Source organism: Balearica regulorum, chromosome 4, assembly GCF_011004875.1.
Source record: "Balearica regulorum gibbericeps isolate bBalReg1 chromosome 4, bBalReg1.pri, whole genome shotgun sequence".
Lineage (NCBI taxonomy): Eukaryota > Metazoa > Chordata > Aves > Gruiformes > Gruidae > Balearica > Balearica regulorum.
In genome coordinates, this window is record NC_046187.1 from 35,180,003 (window position 1) to 35,207,334 (window position 27,332).

At 38.7% G+C, this 27,332-nt stretch overlaps 1 protein-coding gene across 2 annotated transcripts; it reads right to left on the bottom strand.

Moving 5' to 3' along the window:
* Window positions 1-4,742: 4,742 nt before the first annotated feature.
* On the bottom strand, window positions 4,743-26,709 carry MAP9 (microtubule associated protein 9). Of its 2 annotated transcripts, XM_075751756.1 has the most exons (12): window positions 26,561-26,709; window positions 24,621-25,014; window positions 22,336-22,565; window positions 21,842-21,953; window positions 19,593-19,849; window positions 18,751-18,809; window positions 18,062-18,227; window positions 16,852-16,941; window positions 15,975-16,136; window positions 15,379-15,524; window positions 14,503-14,635; window positions 4,743-8,662 (listed from the first exon to the last, which is right to left on the bottom strand). In XM_075751756.1, exons 1-12 carry the CDS (start codon window positions 26,597-26,599, stop codon window positions 8,540-8,542), a joined length of 1,911 nt encoding a protein of 636 aa, XP_075607871.1. In that variant the 5' UTR covers window positions 26,600-26,709; the 3' UTR covers window positions 4,743-8,539. The 2 variants fall into 2 exon arrangements, with proteins under 2 accessions (XP_075607871.1, XP_075607872.1); XM_075751757.1 differs by lacking the exons at window positions 21,842-21,953; window positions 22,336-22,565 and having other exon boundaries at window positions 26,561-26,695.
* Window positions 26,710-27,332: the final 623 nt, after the last annotated feature.

Genomic DNA, 27,332 nt, shown 5'->3' on the forward strand with positions numbered 1-27,332 from the left:
ATGTATGTGCTAATTCTTGGCTGCCTGTTTTGCTAAAGATGAGTAAGACTCACTTCTTCCCCATGGAGTGTTTTACTGTGGCAACAGATTATCCATTTTTTAAGAAATAAATGTTTAAATTGATGAAAACAGAGCCTTGCCAGCCATGACTATAATACATCCTGCCTACAGTAAATCCTGTTCTGGCACGTGTGGGCAGAAGCTTGCTCAGAGGCATTTTGGCAGGTCAGAAAAGAGACATTCAGGCTATAGCAAAGTGAAACCTGTACAAAAACTTACTGGCCCATCTTGTCCTTGCTCTGTTTTACCCCATCAGTGGGGAGACAGTCCACAAGCTCAGGATGTCATCACAGCTCTGTGGCATGGCCGCTTAGGACACCTTTATATGAACCTGATAGCACAGCTGTGCAAAAAACCAGGTCCGGTGGCATCCGATGCAGAGGCTCTGAGCCTGAGCTATAGGCTGGCACACTTAATTTCCCTCCCTCGTGGCAGTAATTTCAAGTAGTACAGTCTTGCCAGTTAATTTTTTTTAGAAACTTATGTTTTGCATCCATGCCCATTTTATAATCTTACTTCTCCATGTTGCTCATAGACTGACAGCAAGGATTGCATATACAGGTAAAACTCTCTCTGCTCTTTCTCTGATGACTGCTTTAACCAGTTCACATGATTATTTAAAACAAATATCTGCATGAGAAAAGGTGAAAGTGAATCATAAAGAGAATAGTGTAAAGGATATTTGACTTACAAATCAATAGACAGGTTTCATGAAACACTTAGCGTGCACTTGCTACGTTGAGCTGTGAGCTATTAATCCTGTTGATTCCACCTATCACTGCCCTGATATTATTTGCACATAACCTCACTAGTGATACTTGGTGAGCCAAAAAACATAGCTTGCCCTTGAAAATCAGGGGTCATTACCATGAGCCCTTGCTTTGGATCAGTTACAAATGCATAGTTGTTTGCAAAGAGCATTTGTCTAATGCAGTGTTCCTACATTTTATTGATTCACATGAGGAATAGAAACTTTAAGCAGAATGCCATTTTGCTGCAGTGAAATTTAACAGCTTGATGCTCTACCATCTGTTTAAGGGAAAATAAGTATCAAGCTGATGTTAGGGTTTAATAATACTTTAAATTGTACAGCAATACTGGCGGAAGAGTCATTCTTTGAGTAGATTGATCTCTTTTGGAAGTGCTGTATGACAGCAAGAATGAACAGAATTATTTAGTATCTTAAGCAGGAAAGAGGAAATTTGGTACATTATAAGAAAGGAAACCAGAGGATGCTTGACAACAGTCAGCAAAAGAGTCAAGGGGAAAATGAGCACATTGGCTTTGCCTGCTGAAGGCAAGATAGCAGGTAAGGACAGTAGCTGGTGGACTGTGAAATCAAATTGCCAGGAGCTGTTGATGCAACTGTACCACAGCTGGTGCTCTGAAACTGCTGCTGCCTTCCCAAGACCATCCTCATTCTCCTTGTGCTTTTGACTAAACCTCTATTACGTGTTTTCTGGGATGGGGAGCCTTCTGTGGCAAGTCATCTTTCCATTTTGCTTGTGCAATATCCAGCACCATATTCATAACCACTAATGTTTCTACAAATTATAAATTTAATAATGACAGTACTGATTGCTTTCATTTTCTCACTGGTATCCTCTCTTTCACCACGACAGTCAAAAAAAGTTTAAATAAAATCCTGAATGTCTTCATTTTGCTCCCTGAGCTTTTGCAATATAAATCTTTCCTGCTCCCATTTCAATCAAAGACAACATTCTGCTTCAGTGGTAGATGATCTAAGCAATAAAAATCGTATCAACAAGGGTCTACTTAGACAAAAGTCAAACCTAGGAAGTTTAGAAAGTTATCTGCAGTGGTTAGTTATTGGCTGAGTTAACTGCTGTTCATACTTTGCCTACAGCTGTCAGTGAAAAGATATTTCTGGTATGGGGAGGGAAGAGTGGATACCATCCTGTCTATGCCAGGGAGCAGAACCTGCAATCCCCAGGTCTCCCAGAAGCCCCTCAGGATGGAAGCAGTTATCCTGCCCACCTGCAGGGTTTCATGACCAGCCTGTTGGACTAGGTGCTAAATCACCTCTGCACATCCTCATTACACTTCAATATTAGAAGTGCTGAGAAAGGTATAAGAATTCAGGGTAGCTAAGAAAGTTTTTTTCCCCAAATGTCATTTATTCTCCGGAATTCTGCAGATGCTTCTTCAAGAAAGTGAAATAGATTGAGGACAGCTTGAATATTTTCCCTTTCACTAAATTTTTTCCCCGTTGTTTTTCCTTAATTATTTTGTTAGAAAGCAGCATGTGGGGATGGGTAACCGATGTATTACACCATGTTAAGAGGTGCAAAGGAAAGTATAAGTCAACAAGGGTATTATTGTTAATATCTATGCAACACCTGGGCACTGAAACAGTTAAATGGTGGAATATCCTACTTCACTTTTTGAGAGTTAATGATGCTTGAAAACAATGTTATCCTCCTATCATTTGTTACCATCAAGGACTGGACATCCCAGTTTATATTAATGAAAATGAATATATATTCATTTTATATTTCTATTCATGAAAAATGATTAACCTATAATGGGAGTTCTTGCTTCTTCTTTGAATGAAGAATTAATGAAAAAACTTTCAACTGGTCTAGTCTGAATCTACCCAGAAACAAATGCATCACAGAAAAAGACTATTCATAGATGAAACGGTAGTAAAAAAGAAAAATACCTTGCAATACCAAGGGCTTTTATTAGCACTTTTCTTCTGAGTGTAGGTGCTAAAATTATGTGCTATGTTGAAAACATAGCTTAACTGCCTGAGTGCAATCTCTAATATGAGCAGACTTCTCCATGCCCCAGGCTGAAATAACAAGGTAAGAGTTCCACAATTACTTTATTACCCATTGGGGGAAATCTAACCAATAAATGTTATTAAAATTTCAGAAATTGTTCTTTAAAAGCCAACGGTTCAGTAGAAATCTGAAGGTGGAAGTGCTGATGATCTAAGAGGTGCTTTGAACTTGAGGTTAGTTATTGCATAGTGACAGGGATGAATTAGTCTGGGTCATGAAAGCTGATGGCTGCTTGGCTGCCATGACTCTGAGATTGTGAAGCTTTCAGTCCTGTAAGAAGCAAGCAAGATAAATAGTAGAACCACAAACTTGGCCTTCAGGAGAAAAGATGATGGCTTGTTCAGGGATCTGTTTGGCAGAAGCTCACAGGAGACTGCCCTGGAGAGCAAAGGGACCCAGGAGAGTTTGTTGACCTTCAAGAACATCCTCCTCAGAGCACAAGAACAATCCATTCTGACATGCGGGTAGTTGAGCAAGTGTGGCAGGTGGCCAGTGTGCATGCACGGGTCTTTCCTGCCTGAGTTCAGACAGTAAGCAAGCACACAGATGGTGGAGAGTACTTGCCACCCAGGAGCAAGACAGAGACATTACTTGAGTGGGCACGGAAGGATTCAGTAAAGCCAAAGCTCAGCAGGAGTTACAGCTCATACTGGATTTGATGGGCAACAATAGAGGCTTCTGTAGGTACATTGACAGTGACACAGGACATGGAAAAGGCTGAGGTACTCGATGCTTTTTTTGCGGTTTTTTTTGTTTGTTTGTTTGTGGTTTTTTTGTTCGTTTTTACTGGTGAGGTCTGCCCTCAGGCACCAAAGCAGAAGAGGAAGACAGAATAGGGGAGCACTTCAGTTAAGTGGACATAGCTAAGTCCATGGAGCCAAGTAGGGTGTTTCTGAGGGAGCTGGAGAAGCAGGCTGATGGGAAACTTTAAGTTCAAGAAAGGCAAAGTAAGTCCTGCATCTAGGGCCAAATAACCACATGCAACAGTACGGGCTCAGCCCCAACAGGATAGAAAGCAGCTTTGTGGGAAAGGACCTAGGAGTACCAGAGGACAAGAAACAGAACATGTCAGCCACGCGCTCTTACAGCAAAGAATGCCAACGGCATTGTGGGCTGTATTAGCAAGAGTGTATTCAGCAGGTTGATGGAAGCAATTGCTCCCCTCTATTTGGCATGTGTGAGACTGCATCGGAAGCACCATGTTCAGTTTTGGGCTCCCCAGTGCAAGAAAGATACGGATACACTGGAGCAAGTCCAGCTCTTGACTTGCAGCCAAGGCTGCCATCAGCATTCATAACCCAAACTAGTACATCTCTGTTAGTCAGACTCAAGTAACTCAGTTCAACAATTAACCAAGTGAAATGTAAAAGTACACAGACCAGGTAAGATGATCTATTTTATGAATATGAATGAAGATATGATGGAGAACAGCGTACAATCTTTCTTACGCAGAATGAGAGAATTTGAATAGAAAAGTATCATCAACTTGCCCCTTTAGTGCACCAATGCAACAACTTAATGCCTGAATGAAATACTTTGGAAAAAAAACGAGAGTTACCGATCATCTTCTAGGTTATTACTTGGAAACCCCTGTGTTCCTTAAATGTTTGTTTGCTTGGCATGCCAGCAAGCAAAAGCAAGTGTCAGTGAGCTGGAGGGGAGAGCTGTAGTGCCAGGAGCTCCGACTTCAGTGGGATACAGTTTCCTGTCTACTTGTCCTATTAACAATGATGAAAGAATAGTTTGTGCTTAGGGATACCATTCATTTACATGCATTAAAGCTTTAAATAAAGATTTGTATCCTAGGATCTGATGAAAACATTGAGGACATTATACTAAAATATACTTTATTAAATACAAAATATTTTTCCTCTGTCATCAATGAACATATTAACAGGATATATACAGATACATGTTAATTTTTATAAATTAATGTACATGTTCATATTTCTCAGCTCTATTTTTCCACCACATTTGCATCATACTGTAACATGTCCAAGTTTTTACAATGTAAAATTAGACAAAGCTCCCAAAAATTTAGAAGTTAAACACACAGTTGTATATCAACTGTTTTTCCACATCTACAGATCTTCAGCATCTTTTTCTAATTGAAAAGCTGTGGATTTATGTGAGTGCCAGCTATATCACTCCTCTGAAAGATGTTACCAATATCTTCCCACTTCTACCTTCTGTCAAAAATTTTCCATCCAATCATCTAAAGGCTTAAAGCCAGTAGGGATGCAGTATTCAGTTTAGGCACAGGCACATGACAAACCCTCTTCTAGCTCTGCCACTACCTCTACCATGCTCTTCATTTGCCTCCCTCAACTATCGGCCTGTCAGCACAGGGACCTGCCGCGCTCGCAGCAGCTGAACACTGAACAAAAATAAAGATCCAGATGATTTGTTTCTCACAGGCTGCGTGCTTTGCCTCAGACTCTCCTAACCTGATCATGACAGCCGTACAGCAAACTCTGCCGTCTGCTACACTTTTCATCTTCCCATGATACTATAGCTAGTTTCTTAACGCACTAAACCTGAATACAAGGCTCCAAGTGCTAGGAGCCTGGAGGACCGACAATGCACATCACCACTCCAGCCTAAATGTCTGAATTCGTTCAGTATTTTTTCCATAAAGTTTGGGTGGGTCAGTTTTGAGCTGGCAGTTCTGTTGCATTCAGCCTGCACTGTAATTCTGATACTTCTCCTGCTGGTGTCTCTACCTTCCTCTTAGGTTGCTCCAGGAAGCTTCTCTGGCTGGGCATCTTCTCAACAACTTCAAAGTTTCTGTTGGCAGTGGATTCTTTCTCACTGGGTGCCAATGCTGTCGTCGTGATATCCCTACTGCTGGAAAAAATGCCTGGCCTGCCAAGGTGTAACAGCCAGAGCCACACCAAGAGTTTATGAAAGCCCCGTATTCACTTATCTCCAGTATCTGTGCTATAGTCTGGCTTAAGCCAGATAAAAATCAGGATTTGCTGAATCTCTGCGCAAATGACAATGTGCAAGATTCCCTAGCTGGGAACGTCTGTGGTAATGCAATGCACTGCAACACTGCAGTGCAGGAAGCTCAGCGTGGGTACTACAAGAAAAAGCACAAATGGCCTAGGATCACAGCCAGACTCCAGGGGCTCTGCAAGAGCAGACTGCGGGCCTCAGAGTGCTTCTGAGAGCTGCAGCCTCTCCCCTGCCCTCTCCCCTTCTTGACCAATGTCCTCCTCCTCCCAAATGAAAAAAAGATGAGCCTGCATGAATGCTACCCAACCCAGAAGTTCAGCATTCGAGTGATGATTCTTGGCACAAATCTGAGTCTCACAGAAGGGGCAAAAAGATCACTACTGTCATTAAGGTCCACTGGAAGACATCAAGTGTGCATTAGTGTGCATTACCTGCAGACTATATATGATAAAAGAATGGGTATCATAAAGGTCCCTAGCTTCTCTACAGATACTTCGGTGGAACAAAACCTGTTCTAGCCACAGCATTTCTGAGTGAGCAGTCCAGTGACAGACTAGAAATAAATAAAAGAATAAAATCCAGGTCCAGTACAATTATCTTTTGAGGAAGAAGCAGATCTTAAAGCAAGAGGCAGGACCAGCAGAGACCTGCTCGAAAATCCCAATACGCAACAGGGCTACCACGAACAAGGTACATGAAAGGCAACTGGAAGTTGAGACATGCAATGTAAAATACCAGGCAACATACTCAAACCTGATCCCACAATAAAAATACTTCATAATCTAGAAGCTGTATCAAATCTACAACTGCTCCTCACAATGGAGATCTAATCTGATCTGCCAGATGATTTGGCTGTACACAAATACAACTACTAGTGAAACCTCATCATTATTCTCAAGATTAGCAAATACTTCTTGACACTGTCAATAGATCATATGCAACAGAAATATTGTACATTTTATAAGCCTTCCTCTACACTTGTTTATGGATAGAAATTAGGTTAATGATGGTAACTACACCACTTCCTACTGTTCTAATATTTTTGCTTTCTAGTACCTGCTCCTGCCTGTCATAAACATTGCAAATGAACAGGACCATGTTCAACAATGAGATAGAACAGATATCCTTCTGATTTCACTTTCACATACATACCAGCAATAAATTTCACCTGTACAGCATACTGGTAATAGAAACAGTGAGGGCCAAAACAAATGCCTCTAAAATCCTCAGTGGCTTTCACTAAAACAAAATCCAAGCAAGAAATATTAGGAAGCTAAAGAAATTAATCTAGTTGCTGGTCTTGTGGTTTTTCTTTTCTGACTAGATGCCCCAGTGTTACATGAAATGCAGAATTAATGAGTATTTCAGTGATTTATGAACAGCATAGGACTCGAGTGAAAAAAGCAAGTCGACTTCTCAAATGCTCCTTTGACTTCCCAAGGAGGCTGTCAGTCTAAACAGGAGCAAGATTCTCATTTGAGAAAATACATCTATAATTTATAGACTAGGGGTTTTTTACATATTGGTTGGTGATGCTGTTTATGTTGGTGGGTTTTTTTTTTTTTAGGAATACACACTGGAGAAGCAAATCTGCTCTGGAGTGATTATTAAAATTCAAATAAGTAAATACAAGCATTAGTAACAGCTTGAGTTTAGATGGTAGGCAAACAAGAGATTTGAAGATCTCTAAAGACAGGTAGTCTTGCCATTGTTTTCAAAATAGTGAGGCAAATAGCCATGAAAAAACAGGAGAAATTTCAATAATTTACTACAGCAACTAGCTCATTAGCAATGATGAAAACATGTTTGGGAAGGATTTACTTGATCATGTAAAAACAATGACAGACGCCTTTAAATTAAGTTCCAAAAAAAAAATTTGCAGTGTCTAAGGTTGCCTCATAAGAGTACCACTGTTCTGCCCTTGCAGTTGATTTTGTGTGAACTGCCAAATATGCTTCTAAAAACGCTCTTTCCTGTAGGAAGCAGGAAATCTATGATCCCATGTATGTGTATGAAGACCTGACATGGAATTAACAGCTACAGTCTTACTTAGTCCTGGATCATTTTACATTATATGGATTCCAGTTTAATTCTTTTGTACCATCATATGGCTGACTGGTTTTGGCCCCATGAAATCCTGTTTCTGCTTGATGCAATTTTCATTTAAAAGCTATTTTTATATTTCATAATGTAACATAATCTAAGAATTATGTTCTCTCTAGCTTGTCTCTTCATGTATCAAAATGGCATCCCCCTACCATACTCCTTAGACTTTTGTTTCATTCCATCACAAGAGAGCCAACACGTCCTTGCCCATCACCCCCCTACTCCCTCACAAAGCATTTCTTCCAGACTTAACTCCCCAGCAGTGTGGCCTAGTAACTTAAAAATAACCATTCTGCTACTTAATAGGTGAAAAAAAATGCCAGAGTCCAGCCTTATGTATCCTGAATATACACTTTCACCAAAAAGGAACGAAGTAACGCAGGATTTACCAATACTAAGTTAAATGTGGAATTACAAAAATTAGTACATTTTCTAAAGCAATGGAAAGGGACAATGGATCTATTTAACCTCCAGAGAGAAAAATAACCCCCCAAAAAAGGATGCAACATCTATTATGAATTCAGTGAAAATCAGCTGTTATTGAAATAATGACTAGCCATTGTTCGAACTTTGTGGAACATCTTTTCTCGTCGAAGGCAATAGACTGCTCAGTAATTCCTTGAATATGTGACTTTGCCAGGTGGACTCCAGGGAGAAGGCCCTTCATGCCCACGGACAGCTTGCAACTTCTTTTGCTTCTTCTCAAGCTGCTCTCTCCTCTCTTTCTTTTCCTGAGAATAAAAAGATGTGTCAAAAAAAACCCAACCCACAAACAAAAAACCAACTCCAACAGAAAAGTTACAATTACTGCTATACCTTTTTTGTGTAAAATGAAAATTTAACATGCAATAGAGATTTGCCTTTTGGAGCTTAGCACATCCCTTTTAGGGATTCAGTCACACACACTGCACAATACAACACAAGAGGCTGCACATTTGATGTCATTTAGGATTAAGGTGACTGTCTCAAGGATGGGCTGGTTTTGTGTACTATCTAAACAAAAAGCCCAGCAGAAGGCCTAGTGGATTAGGTACTGTATTTGTCTTGTAAATAATTAGTCTCATCCTAATGACTTCTTTTCTGTAAGAGGATACCTAAAACATAACGCTAAATGTTGTTCTCATTACATGAAAACATTGATGCATCTTTGTAACTTTCCATACTTATTAAATCACACTTGCCATGTACTAGAAAAAGACTAAGAATTAAACAATTTAAATAGATAATATCATCAGAACCTTGCAGTGTTTATAATGTAAGTTAGGTATTTTTATATTGTTCTGTTCTATACAAAATATGTATTCTTCTTCACAAAGATGATTGCCATTTCACCATTGTGAGGACCAGCATCTAAGGGGGCATCTGCATTAGCAATTTAGTACACTGGAGAGTACTTTATAGGTGAAAATTTTCTTTGTATCATACTTGCAGGTTTGTGGCGCATGCTTGAGCTCACTGCTTACTGACTTAAAGTAGTTTCTCTCTTAGTGGAACCAAGGTTGACATTATGGACCAGAGCATAACTTAGAGTGCCTCACTTGACAGGTGGATAACGGGTCCTCGAGCAGCAGGCTTTCTGGCACACGAACAGTGCATTCACTCCTGTAGGACCAACGACTGGCATACACACTGTTGGCAGTAAAGATGCAATGCGGATATGCAGGCTGAAAACCATCATCAGTTGTGCCAAACCCAACCTTGGTCCCTTCCTCTTTTGCAGCCTATCAGCCAGTATTTTGAAGCACCGTAAAAGTTTCGTATTTTCACATGTATAAACTGTATTGTAGTGGCAGTACTGCTCCTTGAAGATAGCTGTAAGATAACTGGCACTCTCAGACAACCCATGATCCCATCCCTCTGAGGACACTGTATATCCTCAAACTCAAAAGATCCTAGCAGTATTTGCCTGTTATTCGTAAGTGAGAAGAGAAATAGTGAGGTAACTGTGGCTAAGAGAGTAGACTGGTAAATGGGGTAGAAGTGTTACTGTAAAAAAGGGAGCTTGAGCGGAAGTTTTCTCTTGTTTTACATGTATGCAGCAGTCAAACTGTACTAATGCTAGCTATACATGTGGTATGTACAAAAGTTTAAAAAAGTATTAACATGCACTGAAACATCAACCCTATCAATATGATTTTAATCTGTGCCCTTTAGGTCTTTGTTAACACAAATCTGAAGCTCCAATTCGGTTAGGAATGTTTGGTCTGGCTAAATAAACACACAATCATTTCATGTTGTTACTAGAAAAGCTGATTAAAAGCAAGGCAAGGTTTGCATGGAGAAGTAATACTCTTTACCAAAACAAGCAATACTAAAGTTCATCACAGTTAGTACAATAACAAATATTATCTCTCCATGCAAACTGTATCTGTCTGGATTATATGGAGTGATTGAGACAACCTGGGCTTGTAGCACTGTAAGATTCTGACTCTCCTCTGTCATCTTACACTTTTGCCTTCATTCTCCTTCCATAGAGATCTTCCTTGGATGAACACAACTAGTGGCTTTGGGTCTTGTTCTAAAGACAAGTTCAAGATATTTTTTCAGGAATTCTTAAAGGGAACTGGTTAGTACCCTAAGGGGAAAGGAGTCTGCATTATCAGTGATATTTCTCAAAACAGATGACAAGATATGTGCAAGCAGTACAGATGAGCTTTGGAAGAATGTGCTCTATAATGGAACATACATATGATTCATGTTTTGGAGTATTTGCACATATCCAGCCAATTTATTATTTAGAAAAATTTAATCATATTCTACAAGTCTTAGAATCTGAATCTGTATTTGACATTCAGACACATCAGGACAGGTAATTGAAAACTCATTAAAAATAGGACTTAGAGTAGCAGTATTGACAACTATTTGAGAAATCACGTTACAAAGAAATGTGCATATTGTATGTTTATAAAGCACTCTTTACTGAATACATGTTGCACAATACACGCAAGTATGAAAAACCCAAACCAAAAATGAAGCATACACCCATCCAGGAAAGGAACAGAAAGTTGCTTTGGATTTTTTAGTCATGTCTCCGTTTTGAATGTTTGGGTTTGAAGATCCAATTTTCGTGAATGAATCCCAGTGCCAAGGAAAGAGTCTCGAGTTAATTTAACCGGTTTTTAAAAGATGAAAGTTGACATAAAGACTTACTAGTTTCTTCCCTGCCTTCAACACAAAGCTTTTTATGTTCTAGTCCTAACCACAGTTCACACTCTCACAAGCCATAACTGATATAAATCTTCCCTAAAATAATAAACAAGATGTTATTTGCACTAAGAGGAGAAGAGTAACAGAAATAGTGAAAGATGAAAACAATAACTGTAGCTTGTCATACGCTAGATCAATTTGATTGTACGACTTATTTCTCTGAGGAAGTTTCCTACTTAATAGCCTAGTAAGATGCATACATTTTTCACTTAGAAAATTCTGGGAAGATCGCATTCTTTAGCATATGACTGCCACATAATAATTGAATTTTAGATAGTACAGCAGACTTACAACATTTAGGAGGAATAACAATAACAGCCTTATTTCTAACATATTGCAATGCCAGGAGATTAAAATTCCAATATAGAAAGTATTTTCAGATAGATCTTATTAAACCACATGAAATGAATAACCCACGTCAGCTGTTTCTAACCCAGAAAAGCAACAAATCCATGAGAGTCATCCAGTACATCATTTCCTGATGATTTTAAACAGCTTTAGAATGCCAAAAATAGATGTTCAGCATGCTCACCCTCAAGGTAAATTTTCAAACTTCTTTTAGGGCATTTATGTTGGTCTTCCAGAACTATTTGAGAGCAGTGTTACTTCTCATCAACTTATACTACGTTAATGTTTACCACATAAAATGAAGAACATAACACATCTAGGATACTCGCTTTTCTCTACAGAAAACAGGTATCAAGATTACTATCTCAAAAATAATAGAAACTAAACTGATCTGCCATTATAAACCTTCTATATGATTCTACTCCTCAGAATAGGTGCATGTCAATTACAAATGTCAGACACTGGTAGTATCTATTAAGTAAAAAATGATCATTTATCAAGTGAAACATCTAGATTGGCTTGAAGAGTACTTCAAGTATCAAGAGGCAAATACCATGAAAGAAACAAAAAACCAGAAGCTTAAATTTCCTCAGCAATACTAAAGTATCTCAGCTCAAGATTATCCTTTTTATGTTCATATTTTACAAGTGTTAATAGCCTTTTTCAGGGAATTTATTTTCATGCTTAAAAAGTAATCTTCTCTATGCACTTATGTTATCAAACATTCACACAATGACCTCTAAAAGCATAAGTAACAGAATTGCCATTAACATAAACCCAGAATGTTTTTTATATTTTAGAAGGACTACAGGGAGATCTTTATGTCTGTTTTACCCATGCGATACGGTTAACACCTGGTTCAGGAAAGCTCAGGATGAATTTACACATTTATTTCTGTTGAATGTTACTGAAAACCTATTAGAATACTTCCCACTATATTACTCCTATTTTATTTCCCTTCAAACAAAAAACCTCTTATTTGAAATAATACACTTAAAAGACTTCTACAATTCTGCCCTCTCAGATTTGATGCCTGTTTATCTACCTGTATGCAGATATCATCTTAGTTCCCTTGATAATACATTGGCAACTTTACAGGCATTTGTCTCCCACAGTGCACTGAAGGTGCGTATCTTCTCTATTACTATACAAAGTGAGATAATACCATGGCCAAACACAATGACAGAGCCATTGCCTGATATGCTTTCTCAAATAAAGGTGTGTTAGCTGTGAAAACCAGCACAATTTCAGAAAGTAAAAATGCGAAGACTGGGCATGAGACACATCAGTCAACACTTGGCACATAGACACAGAAAATGAGATCATTTTAGAGGTGCCCTGCCAACCGATTCAGTACCTATCACATCCTCCAACACCTGCTTATTTTTCAAACTGCTCCACTCATGTAGGCACATGTACATCCATTTAGATCTGGTCATTCCTCCAACTACTAAAATTTATTCTAATAATCCCACTGAAGTCATGACCTCAGGAATTTATACACAATTTGAACAAGGGAGCCTGTGCTAGACAGCATATTTCATTCCCAGAAAAAGAGATAATTTTTTTACCTTCATACTGAGTCCAAGACAGCAAGGAAGTCAAATGTACAGTGAGAGGTAACATTCACACTTTGCTACAACTATGCTAATTGAGCACAGTCTCAGTAAGAGGACCATACTGGAACAGAGTGTTTAGCTACTACTCAAAGCATAGTACTTCCTTCCTTGGGAACCAGGAATATTGACTAAGCAAGAAATAATCTAAGATTGGACATTAATCATTTGACAGAACTGAGCTGGAAATCACTTGACAAAGGGGACCAGAGAAAACACTTCTTATCAATGATTACAGAAATCAGAGGTATTCCCACAGGGGACCAGGTCAAATAAGATCTTAAAAGACTTAAACCTAAGACTAAAAGGGTTTGAAAACAGAGAGAAGGGAAAACATGCAGGCTCTTGCTGTTTTACATAACTGCCTATTTCTGAGTTAGCCAAGTAAAGGACAATTGTCCTTTTAAAATTTGTCCCACATCCCTACATCTGCCTGCCTCAATTCTCATATATTCCTCACCTCCCCACCAAAGGAAAATAGAAAGCTCACTTGAGACTCTGGAAAAGATTTTTTTTTAAGCTACTGACAGTAAAAATGAATCCCTGTAAGGACCTTAAGCTAGCTGAGTTGCAAGATCCCATTCTTATAAATGGCAACAGAGATCATATATATACGTATGTATACATGCCAGGAATCACAAGGAAGACAACAGAAGAAACACAAGAAAACCTTGAAAGTCTGTATGATGAATGACTGCATCACAGGGCGAGTATGAAATCCACAGGTTCTTTAACTAGCAAGTCACACATCTTTAAGAAAACAATATATACTAAGAATATTAGTGATCTCTCTCCTAGTTTGCCTTTCTGTAGCAAGGAAAAAAAACCTGCCTTATTGTTGGGACTAGAGTACTAGATTAGTTTACTGCTTAACAACTGTGACTAAAGTACGCTGCTGTAGAAAAAATATAATTGGGAGCGTGAGAGTTCCACCATTTCTAGTAAATGGAAATAATCTCAAACCTCATTACAAGTGCTTTTATCAATTTTAAGGTATACAAGTCTCCACTTTAAATGCTTCCTTGAATGTATATGTGCTCACTGTTGCAGCTGGTGATGTTGCTTGGCTTTGCAGGTTTTGTGCTGTGGTGAGTTGGCCCTTCAGAGATGGTTGCTGTGGACATGGAATGTCAAAAAATGAAGACCAACTATGAAACTCAAAACTCTATGACATATATTTAGGGAGAATATTATTTTCCAGGTATGCTAAATCTCAAGACCACTGTATTTTATCATCATTTTGCTCAAGAATTTTGGGGGACTAGCTATGTAATGCTGCCGTCATCTGGCCACTCTGATAACAGCATGAAAACCCATGAGTATTACAATACAAAAGTGCTCACAGTCATCAGTACATTAATCCTTTTGGTTTTGAAAAAGTGCAAAAAAAAATTAAATACCAGCCATCTTTCGTATTCCTCCATTGCCTTTTTATTTTTTTCTTCCTTCTTTGCCTGTTGTATTTCTTGCTTCCTTCTCTCTTGGACTTTTTCTACTTTCTTCTGTTTCATATATTCCTCCTTTCTTTCATTCCTGTATAGTGAGCAGGAAGAACAGGAGATCATCATGGAACCGACTAAATGCTGCATCTGTGACTGATTAACTAAATTGAGTCAAAAGAGCTATTTTACACATTTAATAAAAGATCGAGAATATATATTAAAAATCTTTGAAGTCCATCTTTATATATTATATCACCAAGGTATAAATGAACCTACTGTTCTACCTATTATGACATCACCTTTTCTGTGCTACTTTCTCCCTTATTTGGTATCATACAAAAATTAGATTCAAAACTTCTGTGGGTAATAGTAAGTTGCACATGGTCTGTGAAAAGTCTTGGCTTGTAAAACCAATAAAGAATTTCTTCAACAGGCACATCTTATTTGCTTCTGAATACAGCTACGTTCATACATTATATTCCACAAAAAATGAAGATAAAGATTTACCTTCCTTCCTATGGCTTAGTAATGAAGCATGAGAGTAATCACATAAGACATTACACTACTCAGTGAATCTTACTTCTCGGTTGCATTATCTCTGCCTGGACTTAGTCAGTAGCCTTTTGGGGAGGAAAGCATTTAAGTTACTAAACTGAAAGAAGCTTTACTGCTTGTTCTCATTGTTACACTTGTTCTCCATTGTGAGTAAAGAGCCTGATCCCAAGCATGCCATTGTCTCCCAATTAAAAGCACATCAAGCACTCACAGAAGACCTACTGCATTTATAAGCAAAGATTTGGGAAACTGATATTCCAAAACCCAGTGGAGTAGTACCATTTTTCAACTGCTGACATGCTGTTTCTCTTCTTCTCTGCAACCAGTTCCTCTTCTTTCTTCTTCCTGATTCTTTCAGACTGTTTTTCCTTTCTGCTTTGCTCTCTTAAATATTCCACTTTTCTTTCTTTCCATTTTTCAAATGCCTAAAGAAAACCACAAATTCATTAGAAATCTTACCCCTCACCTTTTTGTCAATAATCTGCTTCCTTATTCGGTATTATTATTTTTTATAATTTCTACACATTCCAATTTTGGAATATTTGTTTGTAGCATCGCTCAGACGTGGGTATCACTATACCTAAAAAGAATAAATTATTTTTCCCACTGAGTAATAGTTCATTGCCAATATATTTATATGGAATTTATTTTATGTTCAGTTAATAGAATCCAGATACTGAAAAACGCCTGTTTGTGTGCAAATGTAAATATTACATACTTCCAACAAAGCAGACTTTAATATGAGCTTTCTTCAGAAATTAACCATGTTTACATTTTAGAATCTAGTTCGTTTCCATCTCTTACTGGATTAATCAAAATTATTCTCAACAATCTCCTGAACCATATCTGATACACATGTACGTATTTCACATCACCTTCTGTGCTGCTTCCGTTTTGTCCTCGTTCTGTTCTGCTGCTTTCTTTTTCTTAAGTTCCTCAAGCTTCTTTTTTTCACTTAACTTCTTTGCTTCTCTTCCTTTCTTTTTTTTCCAGGCTTCAAAAGATGCAATTGCTTCCTCTCTTTTAACAGCTTCTTTCTAGATTGAAAATAAGTCTACATTTAAATACGATTAAATATAAAACTATAATTGAAATAGTATGCTTTAAACTCATTGTCAAATGTAGGATTAGATAGAGCAATAAAGAAATGGAAATTGATTTGCAGACAACATTCTAAGTAATACTCAAAATTAAATCTGAATATAGAGCATTTTTTTTCCTATACTCATTTTTAATTAAACTTAAATGAATGAGACAAACTACTCCTGCAAAATATGTGTAGAAAAATATGAAACACACACATGTTAAATGCTTAGAAGCAAAGCATATTAGATACTTAAAAGCCAAATCTAAGAATTGCGTATAGTACTATTCAAAATATAATTCTCTGTAGAAAAGCCTCTCTTGAGATAGGGAGCAAACTCATTTTCTTATAGATAACAAATTAAAACTGAACACTTGAAGGGTTGAGCATCTCACGGTCTCTGTAAACAAACCTGAAAATTGATCTAAGCAGCACTTTTAACATACGTTACGTAAATGTGTAGGGAAGCATCAGCCACACATCTTTTACAGCAACCATAACAAGCGGGACATGCCATTTACTGTTTCAGCTCACCTTGTGCTAGTCAGAGAAAACCAGATGCCTTAGAATAGCAGAGGAGGTATGCAGTTGGGCAGAAAGCACTGGTAAGCATACTTCAAAGATTTATGATTTGTCAACTTCTTTTTAAAACAAGAATGTAAACAAACCTTTTCAGCATTGTTCCGTAGTTCTTCAGCTTTCTTTTTTTCAATTTTCTTTAATTCCAGTAGAAAGACCCTTTTCTTTTCCAACCAATTCTGTAAGAATCATCATAAGACTTCAATACTTCTAAAGTCTTTTAAATGTATGACTAAAAAAGTTCTGTTAAAACAACTATGTATTATTAGATCAGCACCAATATAATGACCACCAAAATTACTCTTAATTATTCCATGTGCTACTTAGATAGCCCTGCGGAAGACTAAGCTGTATTCACATAAACATTATGACCGAAATAGTCTAAGGTTCTAAAATGGGCTACAAATTACAAAAAAACTTAAGGCTCTCTTAAAAAAACACACCAAAAAAAAAAAAAATAAATAAAAGAAAAAGAAGAATGGAATAAAGATTCTTATCACTTGGTATATAGGAATATTATTTACATTTATTGTCTTTTTTGCAAATACTTATAATTAAAGAGAATAAAATCCAACTGGGAAGAGTGAGACTTCAGGCATCCATAAAGTGTTATGAGCCATTTGCAGAAACAGTCTTAAATTTTCAAGGTTTAATTATGTATTTGGTATGCTGCTTAAAGATACAACTGTCCTAAATGAAGCTTATTTTTACCTTTAAAAATTATGGCGACAATATAAATACGGATTTGAGGTTCTAAGGTTTGTTCTAGAAGCGTAACGAGTACTAAAAATACATGTCAAGATATGCAACATCTATTAATGAAAGTTTTTCTCACCCAGATTAGTAGCAAAAATCTGTTGGAACCCACAAACTAATTGTTACAAAATTCTACACAGAATCCACATAGATTATCCTTCCAGAGAGAATACTAGACTTCATTTGCACTTTTTCTGAATGCCAACTGAATAGACCATACCAGGAAAAGAAAATTTAAACTACAGACTTACTTAAGGAAGTAGAAATAAAGGAAAATATTATATGTGCCTGAAAACAGAGTGAGACAATAAATTATGAACCACAGTGTGTCCCTCTCATCTACCTTTTCAGTTCATAATTTAATGAAAAGGCATAACCAACAGAATAAAAGGGTTATTACACCTATAAGCATATGCAAGGCATACACTCAGAAATATTGATTTCAAGAAAGTAAGAGGTGTTGACTCCTGTAACAGGACCTTTATATGCATAGTTTTGTTTGTTGGTTGTTTTGTTCGGGTTTTGTTTGTTTTTAAGATCTACCTGGAAAACAGCTGCTCGTAAACTATCTGCTTTGTCAAATTCTGTATTGTTGTTCTGCACACGTTTATCCTCCAACACCTTTAATGTTCCCAGATACTGAGATGAAACAGGTGCAGCCGATGGAAGAGCTTTTGCCTTTTTCTTTAAGTGTGCACAAGACAGAGACCTGTAAAAATACCAAACATATTAATGATCTTTCCATTTATTGTAGCTGATAGCAAGTAGTGTTCCTTTTATTTCAGCGCATATCAAAAGTTACTGCGATTCTGTTTTTACATGCACTTGGCTGGGAATAGGGAGGAAGAAGCCCGTTTTCTTCTGAGGGCTTTATGATTGGCAAAACAAGACACTACTTAACATGTTCAGGCCAAGAAAGTTTACAAATTCCTTATACTTTCATCTACAAAACAGCTTAAAACCTGTAAAGACATCATGGACTGGATTCACTGGTGGATCCAGTAGCACATACTCACCACAGACACTGGCAAAAGACTTGGAGTCTGATCTGATATAACCTGAGCAAGTGTTATAAGAACATGCCACATATACTAAACTATTTTCCACAGATGGTTAGAGGTTGTCAGCAGTGAAGAAAATGCTGACAGAAAACGAGAGTGAAGCGGCACTGTCAGGGCACTTACACGCATCTTACGCTCTGCAGACTGTGATACCTAGCATCTTTCTCTTACCTGTCAGATAAAGAAGCTTTCGGGTTTTGTAGAACCGTGTCCATTGTTTCACTTAATTTCTAAGATACACAGAGGAAAAGTAAAATTTTAGAGTCTCTCAAGCAACAGAACTATATCAGGATGAAACAGACTTTTACAAGCTAACAAGGATGCTAGAAAAATATGTAAGAGAGCTGGTCTAATACAGAAAGGGTAGAGTACTAGGTAAGAAATTTAAAAATAAAACAAACCACAACCCAAATAAACTTTCAGAATGCCTGTATCTTTTTGGAATGGCACCTGGAAACATTTCTTTGGACTATGTAAAAGTATAGTCTATAGTTTAGAAACACAAAGGAATAAAAAGAATAAAGCTGGACAGTAAGTTTCCTTGTTATTATATCAACATTCTTTTACTGTTTTTTAATATTTAACTTTAACAGCTACATATATGTACATATTTTCTTATGATAAAGCATAAAGTGTTTTGCATCTTACACATTACTCAAGTCACACCATGGATTCCATCCTCTGCCAACATACACTGCTCATTCCAATTCACCTAACCTCACAAAAGGGATGACATTTTCACTTGGGTAAGGGTATTTCATTAATATTGGAAAATGCACATTTCCATACCTTTATCTGGTTTAAACGATTTGTGCAAAAGGTATTTCCTGTATCTTATGCATAAAATGATACAGAATTCGTAAGAGACTCAGCTCTAGAAGCCAGAGATAAGTTGTCAGTTTTACAAACAGAGTTCTACACATTTAAGGTACCAATAGTAACTTCACAAAACTTTTCATTGTGCTTGTAGGACATTGATCTTAAAAAATGGCACAAATGCATATGAATAATACCTTGTCAGAGTCCTTTGAAGTATTCTTTGCCTCCCCATGCTCAGATTGATCATTCACTGATACCTCCTGTCTTGTATCAGTTTCTATTTTCCCTTCCACTATTTTCAACTTTTTATCTGAACTGTAATCTGTTGACTCCTCTAATTCCTTTGTTTTCTCATATACTGTGGTCATCATTACTTCTATCACAGAAGGGGATTTTCTACTATTGTCCTCCAGTTTCAAGTCACTGGTGCTGATAGTCTTCTGATCTTGATCTAATGGGAGAAAAAAAGTTTAAGAGGACACATTTGCTTATACAACAAGAATTTCATAGATTCTCAGTATTGTTATTTCTGTACTAAAAGCATGTTTATGAAACATATTACTATATTTGATATAGTATAATGTCCTTTCTATATACTTCCTTCTAAGAACTATATAGACTAATAACAAGAGTATTCACTTGTGTTTAAATGTAAGACTGGAGTAGCAACTGAAGTTTTAACAAATGTTATAGAATGTAAGAAGATGACTGTCCTGGTTTCGGAATTCTTAAAAGAAATACAAGTCATGTATGAAAGACTAACTCCAAGTTACCTGAAGAAAGGAATACCAATGCTGACAACATAAGAAATTTAGCCCAGATTTACAATGATGAAGGTAAATTCAAGGTGATAAAGAGAATTCTGAATTCATATGAACCACTTTCTATCTTCTGTTGATCTATAAACTTTCATATTTTACTTTACGCTTACTAGATAGTACAACTGTATATAAGCTGTAGGCATCAGAAACTGTACAATGGTAAATGAGCTGCAGCACTTAGTGCACAGGACACTGGAGACAGCTGATTTACTGCTGACTATGAGCACCTTGTCCATGAACTTCACAGAACTTCATGTGCAAGTCAGTTTGGCTCTGTTTGCAAAACAGATACAAAATACTAACCTTCTCATGGTTAGATGAGAAATACCACGCAAAATCTGTAAGTATTTATGATTGTAGTTTCTTTCTTGGCAGTTCAAGCTATACAAGGTTGATCAGTCTGCTTGGAATTTTTCACCATCAAATTTAAACACTTAATCTTCCCCAATCCCTTTTCCTCCACTTTTATTGCAGACTCTGTATCATTGTTGTTTCTATGTCCTCCTTTGTCCTGACAACACCACCTTTATCATTCTTTTCCTCTTATGCTGTCCCTGCACATGGAGAATCTACCCATTCCAGTATACTCATGCTCATATCCTTTTCCCCATTCAAACTCTCCTCAGACATTGTTTCATTAATGATGCTTAAAAGCATCACGCTATACCTAACAAATTTTATAATCCAAGGTATCACAAAAACATGAAAAACCACTGAAACCATACACAGATCTAAGGATATTTGTTATTTACTACTCAGTACATAGCCTGAGTTTTCTGCTTCTTTTCACCCTTCTACACTAAATTCTTCAAGCCAAGTCCTATCTTTCATCTCATTAGGCTGCAGCATATGGACATTACATAGGCCATACAGGCAGCATTGTTCTCGCTGCATCTGACAGTCTATGTTACCTACCTGTTACAGTCCTGCACACAGCATATTACCCCCCCTGCACGATTCCTTTAGCAAATTAAAAAAGGTGTCTAACAGTCTATTCCACTGTTTTTCAACCTGGGATCCATGGATTTTTTGCAACCAGTCTGAAAAAAGGGGACTAAGAAAGGTAAATTCAACGGATACTGCTGAGAAGCCCACAGATTTGGTATTTCTTAAAGGGTCTACATCCCCTAAGAACTGTTAAGGAATCACAAATCCAAAAAAATAGAAAAGTGCTGCTAAGTTTGTATTAAACTTTGTGGAAAAGGTGCAGGAAGAAGTGAAAGACCCTAGTCATGTTGATTGTATAAGAGGAAAGGAAATTAAAATGACTTCTCTTAAGTCTCAAAGATGCTTAGACAATGATGTACACACTTGACACAAGTCAAAGTACAAAACCTAAATTCTCAAACTTTAATCTCTTCCTCTCATTCCTGGGATGCCTCTAGGGCCAAACTCCTCAATACCTGAGATGATACTGTACTTGGACATAACTGCAAGAACGAAGCTGGGCCATCCTGAAAAACCAGAACAGAAGGAGACACAAGGGCATAAGAAAGATACTAAAAGACAGTAGAAAGGAAATTAAGAATGTCACTGATTTTAAGAGGACTTGTATTGGACTATTAGATACTACTAAGGTATAAATGGTAACATTTATCTGGTTTTATGTATCCGAGTTCTACCTTTTGCAGATGGTGCTTCTCCACACGTCAGTAAATTGGAGTCTCCAGATCTTTCATTATGGGAAGTAAAATTAATAGAATATGGTGGTCGTGTACTTTCTAGCCATGGACCCTTAGATCAGAAAGTGACAGATAACCAAGTGAGCAATTCATAACAAATCAGAATAATTTAACTTGACTTTATAATACTGTGATAGAATGTGTATTTAGAACTCTCTAGGAGAAGGATAATTCTTGTTTTATATTTGGAGAAATAAAAGCAATCAGCATATAAAGCTGCAAACCATCACAAAATCCTGTTTCTAGTTAGAAAGAAAAAGAATGATGTTCTCTTATCTGTCCCTCATCATAAGAATGCTACTGGCAAAAACATTTTTTCCCACTCCTATTTTTGTCCTTGTTTTCACCCAGAAAATTTTGTCAGCTAATTAAAAGTTAGTCTCAAAAGTTTCCAATGTAGATGCTAAAAAAAATCAACACATATACTCTCTTACTTCAGGACCACGGCTTTTGGCAAGCATTTTTTTCTTGGGCATGGCTTGGCCATTCAGAGTAGTTGGGGATGATGGTGCTGAAAACGAAGACAATCCATTTCTAGAAGTTATTTTTCCTTCTGATCTACTGAGTTCATTGTCTTCCACAGGACCACTTTTTCTCAATATACGTCTTGGTTGAGGTAATGGTTTATAACAGCCATCTAATGAAAGAATGCTGATATTCTCAGCTGAAAATAAATATTATAGTTTCAGTTATGCCTAGTTAAAGACATTTTAGTGTGGAGCACTACTTTGTCAAGTTAGATTCAACTATTTTCAGTTAAATGATCTACTTAAATAATAGCACAGCTTTCTTAATACAGTGAGGCCATATACAAACAGCTATATAAAGAGTTATAGCCACTTTTTCAGAAAGTTTAATGAAAGTTTTAAAGCTAAATAGGCATTTTTTTATTTCTGTCTATATATTGAAACTACATTCAAGACCTTATCTGCAGTTAGAGAGACAGTGTTTTCATAAATACAGAAGAGAGCACATATACAGCACTGTTGTAAAAAAACCTATTTGCTATTCTGCTTGTCCCTTTATCTACTAGAGAAGATCCAAAGGGAAGACTGCTTCTCTCCATGCGGTGCAGAACAGAACAACCTTGGGTAGGAGGAGACATCATGAGAAATGCAGATGAAGAGGAGGGCTTTCTGTGTATTTCTAGTTTCTTCAGTGATGTCTCCATCCCCTCCCTAAGGCAGTCACTGGGCAGCAGAACCACCACGCAATGGTTTCTTACAGATTCCTATCCTCTGGCCGCTCATCTTCCTCTTATTTAGTAATCCTATCTTACTCATGTTTTCTTCCCCCTGCCCTGCCACCAACAAGATCAAGCCATACAACAGCTTTCTACCTGCCTTTTTCTTTACCTATGCCAATCCACATAGAAATGTGTATCTAATTCTGCACATTGCCACGGAAGCATTTCTTATTAAGTCCTAGTTCACACAAATCTATCGCAGGAAGTGAGAGAATCATGGTGCCTATCCAGCACACTCAGCTGCGTAAAGTCTAATTATATAATTAGTGTGAAGTTTAGAGAGCTGAGAGGTCACACAATATTCGTACAAGTGCACTGACAGTTTTTCCGTACAGTAAATCACAAGAAAAATCAAAGGAGCATAAAAAGCTCATTAATCTCTGGATAGTCATCTCCTCTGTTGGACAGAGATCAATTTATCTAACATAAGAAAGTTTACCATTGTTGACTACTGCAGACAATATGCTCATTTCACTATACGACTTAGATTCACACGAAGAAAAGTACTTCTTCACCTTTTTTCTGCCAGTCTAAAACTACACGAGCACAGCTGCAGTGCCCAGCTCCACATTCATGTAGCACTTTGGTGCCATCATGTGGAAAGAAAAAAAGATGATCTCATTAAGCATGCTCTACCAATTTCAAAGTTGTAATCTTCAACCACAGGTAATGACCAGCCATAAATTTCTCTCAACATCAAACAGGACAAATTCTTCTCATAGGATGAAGTAGATAAAAATATGAAGTCTTTTGACATTTTAAATTTGTAAAACCACATGTAGTCAATCAGCAGAATTCCAAGTTCTACTTTGCATATTAAATATGAATTAGCTATTCTTACAATGAAACATTAAAGTTCTTTTTTATGTGTTTGATTATACATCAGTACCTTCAAAGTAAAAGATCATTTGTGATGATAAGTCTACCATTCATAAATGTTTTGGTTACGGCTCCTTTTCTGACATTCTATTACATTACAGAATATGACGTCTCAGCATCATGACTGCAACATTCTATTTGTGAACACTGTGGTCCAACACCACTGGTCATAGAGCAGGGATGCTTATTTAAGGACCTTTCCACTAAAGGGTGCATGGCTGCTGTGGACACCATATGACCACAGCTCTCTGTGCTACGTACATGCAGAGCTGACAACTCTGTAGCCCTCCCACACCTTCCACAGACATGCACTGATAGAGAGCTGGACTTTAAGTACCCAACCAGCTGGTTTAATCTCCTGAAAGGAAAAGGCAAACAGGAACCTCCTGCTACTTGGCCCATACTGGTTCAGTTTACCCCCTGGCAGCTGGAGGTTATCAAAACAAGTATTTTTAGAAGAATATTAAATAAATTCCCTGAAAGCCAAAGCATCTGATACTTAATACGGAAAATAACCCAAAAAACAACACTTTTAAAATACTGTAATATGGCTAAGCAAGTAGCAGCAACAACATTCACATGCTTTCTTTTCACCTGATGCTGAAGCATTTCTTGTTTTGTGCACCCGTGGCTTTGGTATTGGCTTGTTTTCCTCTTGATTCAGTGTAACTGCTTTTCTTTTTTTCTGTAGTTCACAAATAGGCAAGTCATTACAGTGGTCACTTTCACTGTTAGCACGTAGTACTTCTTCAGCACCTGAACACTCTTCATTATCTTTTCTGTCATCAACCTCATTTTGATTTCCCAAACGTTCTTCACCATCTTTTCTGTCATTCTGTATGTTTTCACTTTCTAAAAGCATTATGTGCTGAAGCTTCTTTTCATGAAAGCATAAAGTCATGCCATCGTCATCACTCTCAAAGTCGTCTGAGTATTCAGCTGTTTGCTGTTTTGCTGCCTGAGCAGAAATTGCTTCTTGTAGGTCATCCTGAAATGGTTTCACAAACAACTTTTACACAGAAGGGAAGATTCACTTCTTCAAGATCAGCACTAACTACCCCCTCCCACACGTATGTAAGTAAAACTGAGCAATAAAGATTAACCTCTTTAACTGAAAATTATTATGAAGGATAAGTAAAATACAGTGTTTTCACTCTATCCTCATTCCCCCATTTTTTCTATGTTAAAAAAACCTCTCCAAGTATATTTCTTCTTCATAAGAAACTTATCTTGCAGATCCCTCTTCTTTGGCAATAATGATGTATCATAATGTGTCACTTTTTCCCCTTTTATATTTTCTACTCTGCTCTTGTGAGACCTCACCTGGAGTACTGCGGGGCCCCAGTACAAAAAATACATGGAACTGTTGGAGCGAGTCCAGAGAAGGCCCACGAAGCTGATCAGAGGGCTGGAGCACCTCTCCTATGAGGACAGGCTGAGAGTTGGGATTGTTCAGCCTGGAGAAGAAAAGGCTCCAGGGAGACCTTATAGCAGCCTTCCAGTACCTGAAGGGGGGCTACTGGAGAGGGAAAGCTGGAGAGGGACTGTTTACAAGGGCATGGAGTGATAGGACAAGGGGTAATGGGTTTAAGCTGAAGGAGGGTAGATTTAGATTAGATGTTAGAAAGAAACTCTTCACTGTGAAGGTGGTGAGGCACTGGACCAGGTTACCCAGAGAAATTGTGGCTGCCCCATCCCTGGAAGTGTTCAAGGCCAGGTTGGATGAGGCTTTGGGCAACCTGGTCTAGTGGAGGGTGTCCCTGCCCATGGCAGGGGTGGTGGAACTAGATGGTCTTTGAGGCTCCTTCCAACCCAACCCATTCTATAAATCTATGATTCTATGATATGTTTTGTTTGGCAAGAGCACAACAAAAAGGTCTGTACAGTCACGCATGACAGAGGAGGTAAGCAGGGACTACCTCTTCACTGACTACTGCAGTACAAGAACCTGAAGCAGGTGACAGGTCCAAAACAATGGAAGAATGTCACATTAACCACTGATATTTCGAACTGTCTGCAGCAGGACACCATGGACAGATCATGTTTACGTGGGTTCAGAAAGCAACTGGTCTTACTTATACATGAAAAACATTACGAAATGCAGCAGTATCGCCAGACTGGAAGACCCTGAGCCACAAAACACTGAAGGCTTGGGAGCAGGTTGGCTGACCGGGGTCTTGTGCTCTTCCCGGGGCACCTGCTGTTGGCCACTGCTGGTCCTTCAGCCAGACCTGGTTTTGCAGGACTATGAGGAAGGGGGAAGTGGGGCTGCTGGCATCACAGAGCTGCTGTTTCCCAGGTTATGCACGGGGAGCAGCTTCTAGTGTCCATGCCGAAGGGAAGGCGCTCCCCTGCTTTCATTTTGATAGCAAACAGGCTTTTTGGGGGGGTCTGCTGTCTTTAACAGCAAATTACCGTATCGGCAGTCGCAGAAACCTGCTCGCAGCCAAACGCCACCGATACCGTTCCCCGGCCCCGCAGGCAGCGCTCCCCGCCCGCCTCCCCGCCCGCGGCCTACCACCGCCGCCGCTCACCTGCAACGCTGCCCCGCTGCGGGCGCCTTCCCCCGACATGGCGGCGGGCTCTCCTTCCGGCCCCGCTCCTGCCAGCGTCTCCGGCCGCCGGTCACCCCTCCGAGAGCTCCGAGAGCCCCGGCGTCCCACCGCCGCACTGCCCGTCACCTGGCAACGCCGCCGCGCAACAGAGACCGGATAAAGGGCGGGCGGTGGCGGCGGCCTGGAACCTGCCGGCGGAGCCTGCCGGGCTTCAGGCCGCGGCTGCAGGATGGTGAGCACCGGCGGTCATTGCACTCTGCCCTTGAGTTTTACACCGCTGAGCTCCCGCCTCTCTGGCGCAAACCTCGGGGCTCTCCGTTTTTCTGAAGTCAGACTTCACCCGTGTTTTGCAAAAGCCAGCTGAAGTAAACTGGATTATTTATGCCCATATCCTACATATAACTGTGTATCTGTTGCGATAACAGGTGTATATATATACACACGTGTCCAAAGAAGAGCAATGAAAGGTCTAGACCATAGGTCTTACGAGGAGCGGCTGAGGGAGCTGTGGTTGTTTAGCCTGGAGGAGGCTGAGGGGAGACCTCATCGCTCTCTGCAGCTACCTGAAAGGCGGTTGTAGCCAGGTGGGCGTCAGTCTCCTCTCCAAAGTAACAAGCGATAGGACAAGAGGAAATGGGCTCGAGTTGTGTCAGGGGAGATTTAGATTGGATATTAGGAAAAACTTCTTCACTGAAAGGGTTGTCAATCACTTGAACGTGCTGCCCAGGGAAGCGGTTGAGTCACCATCCCT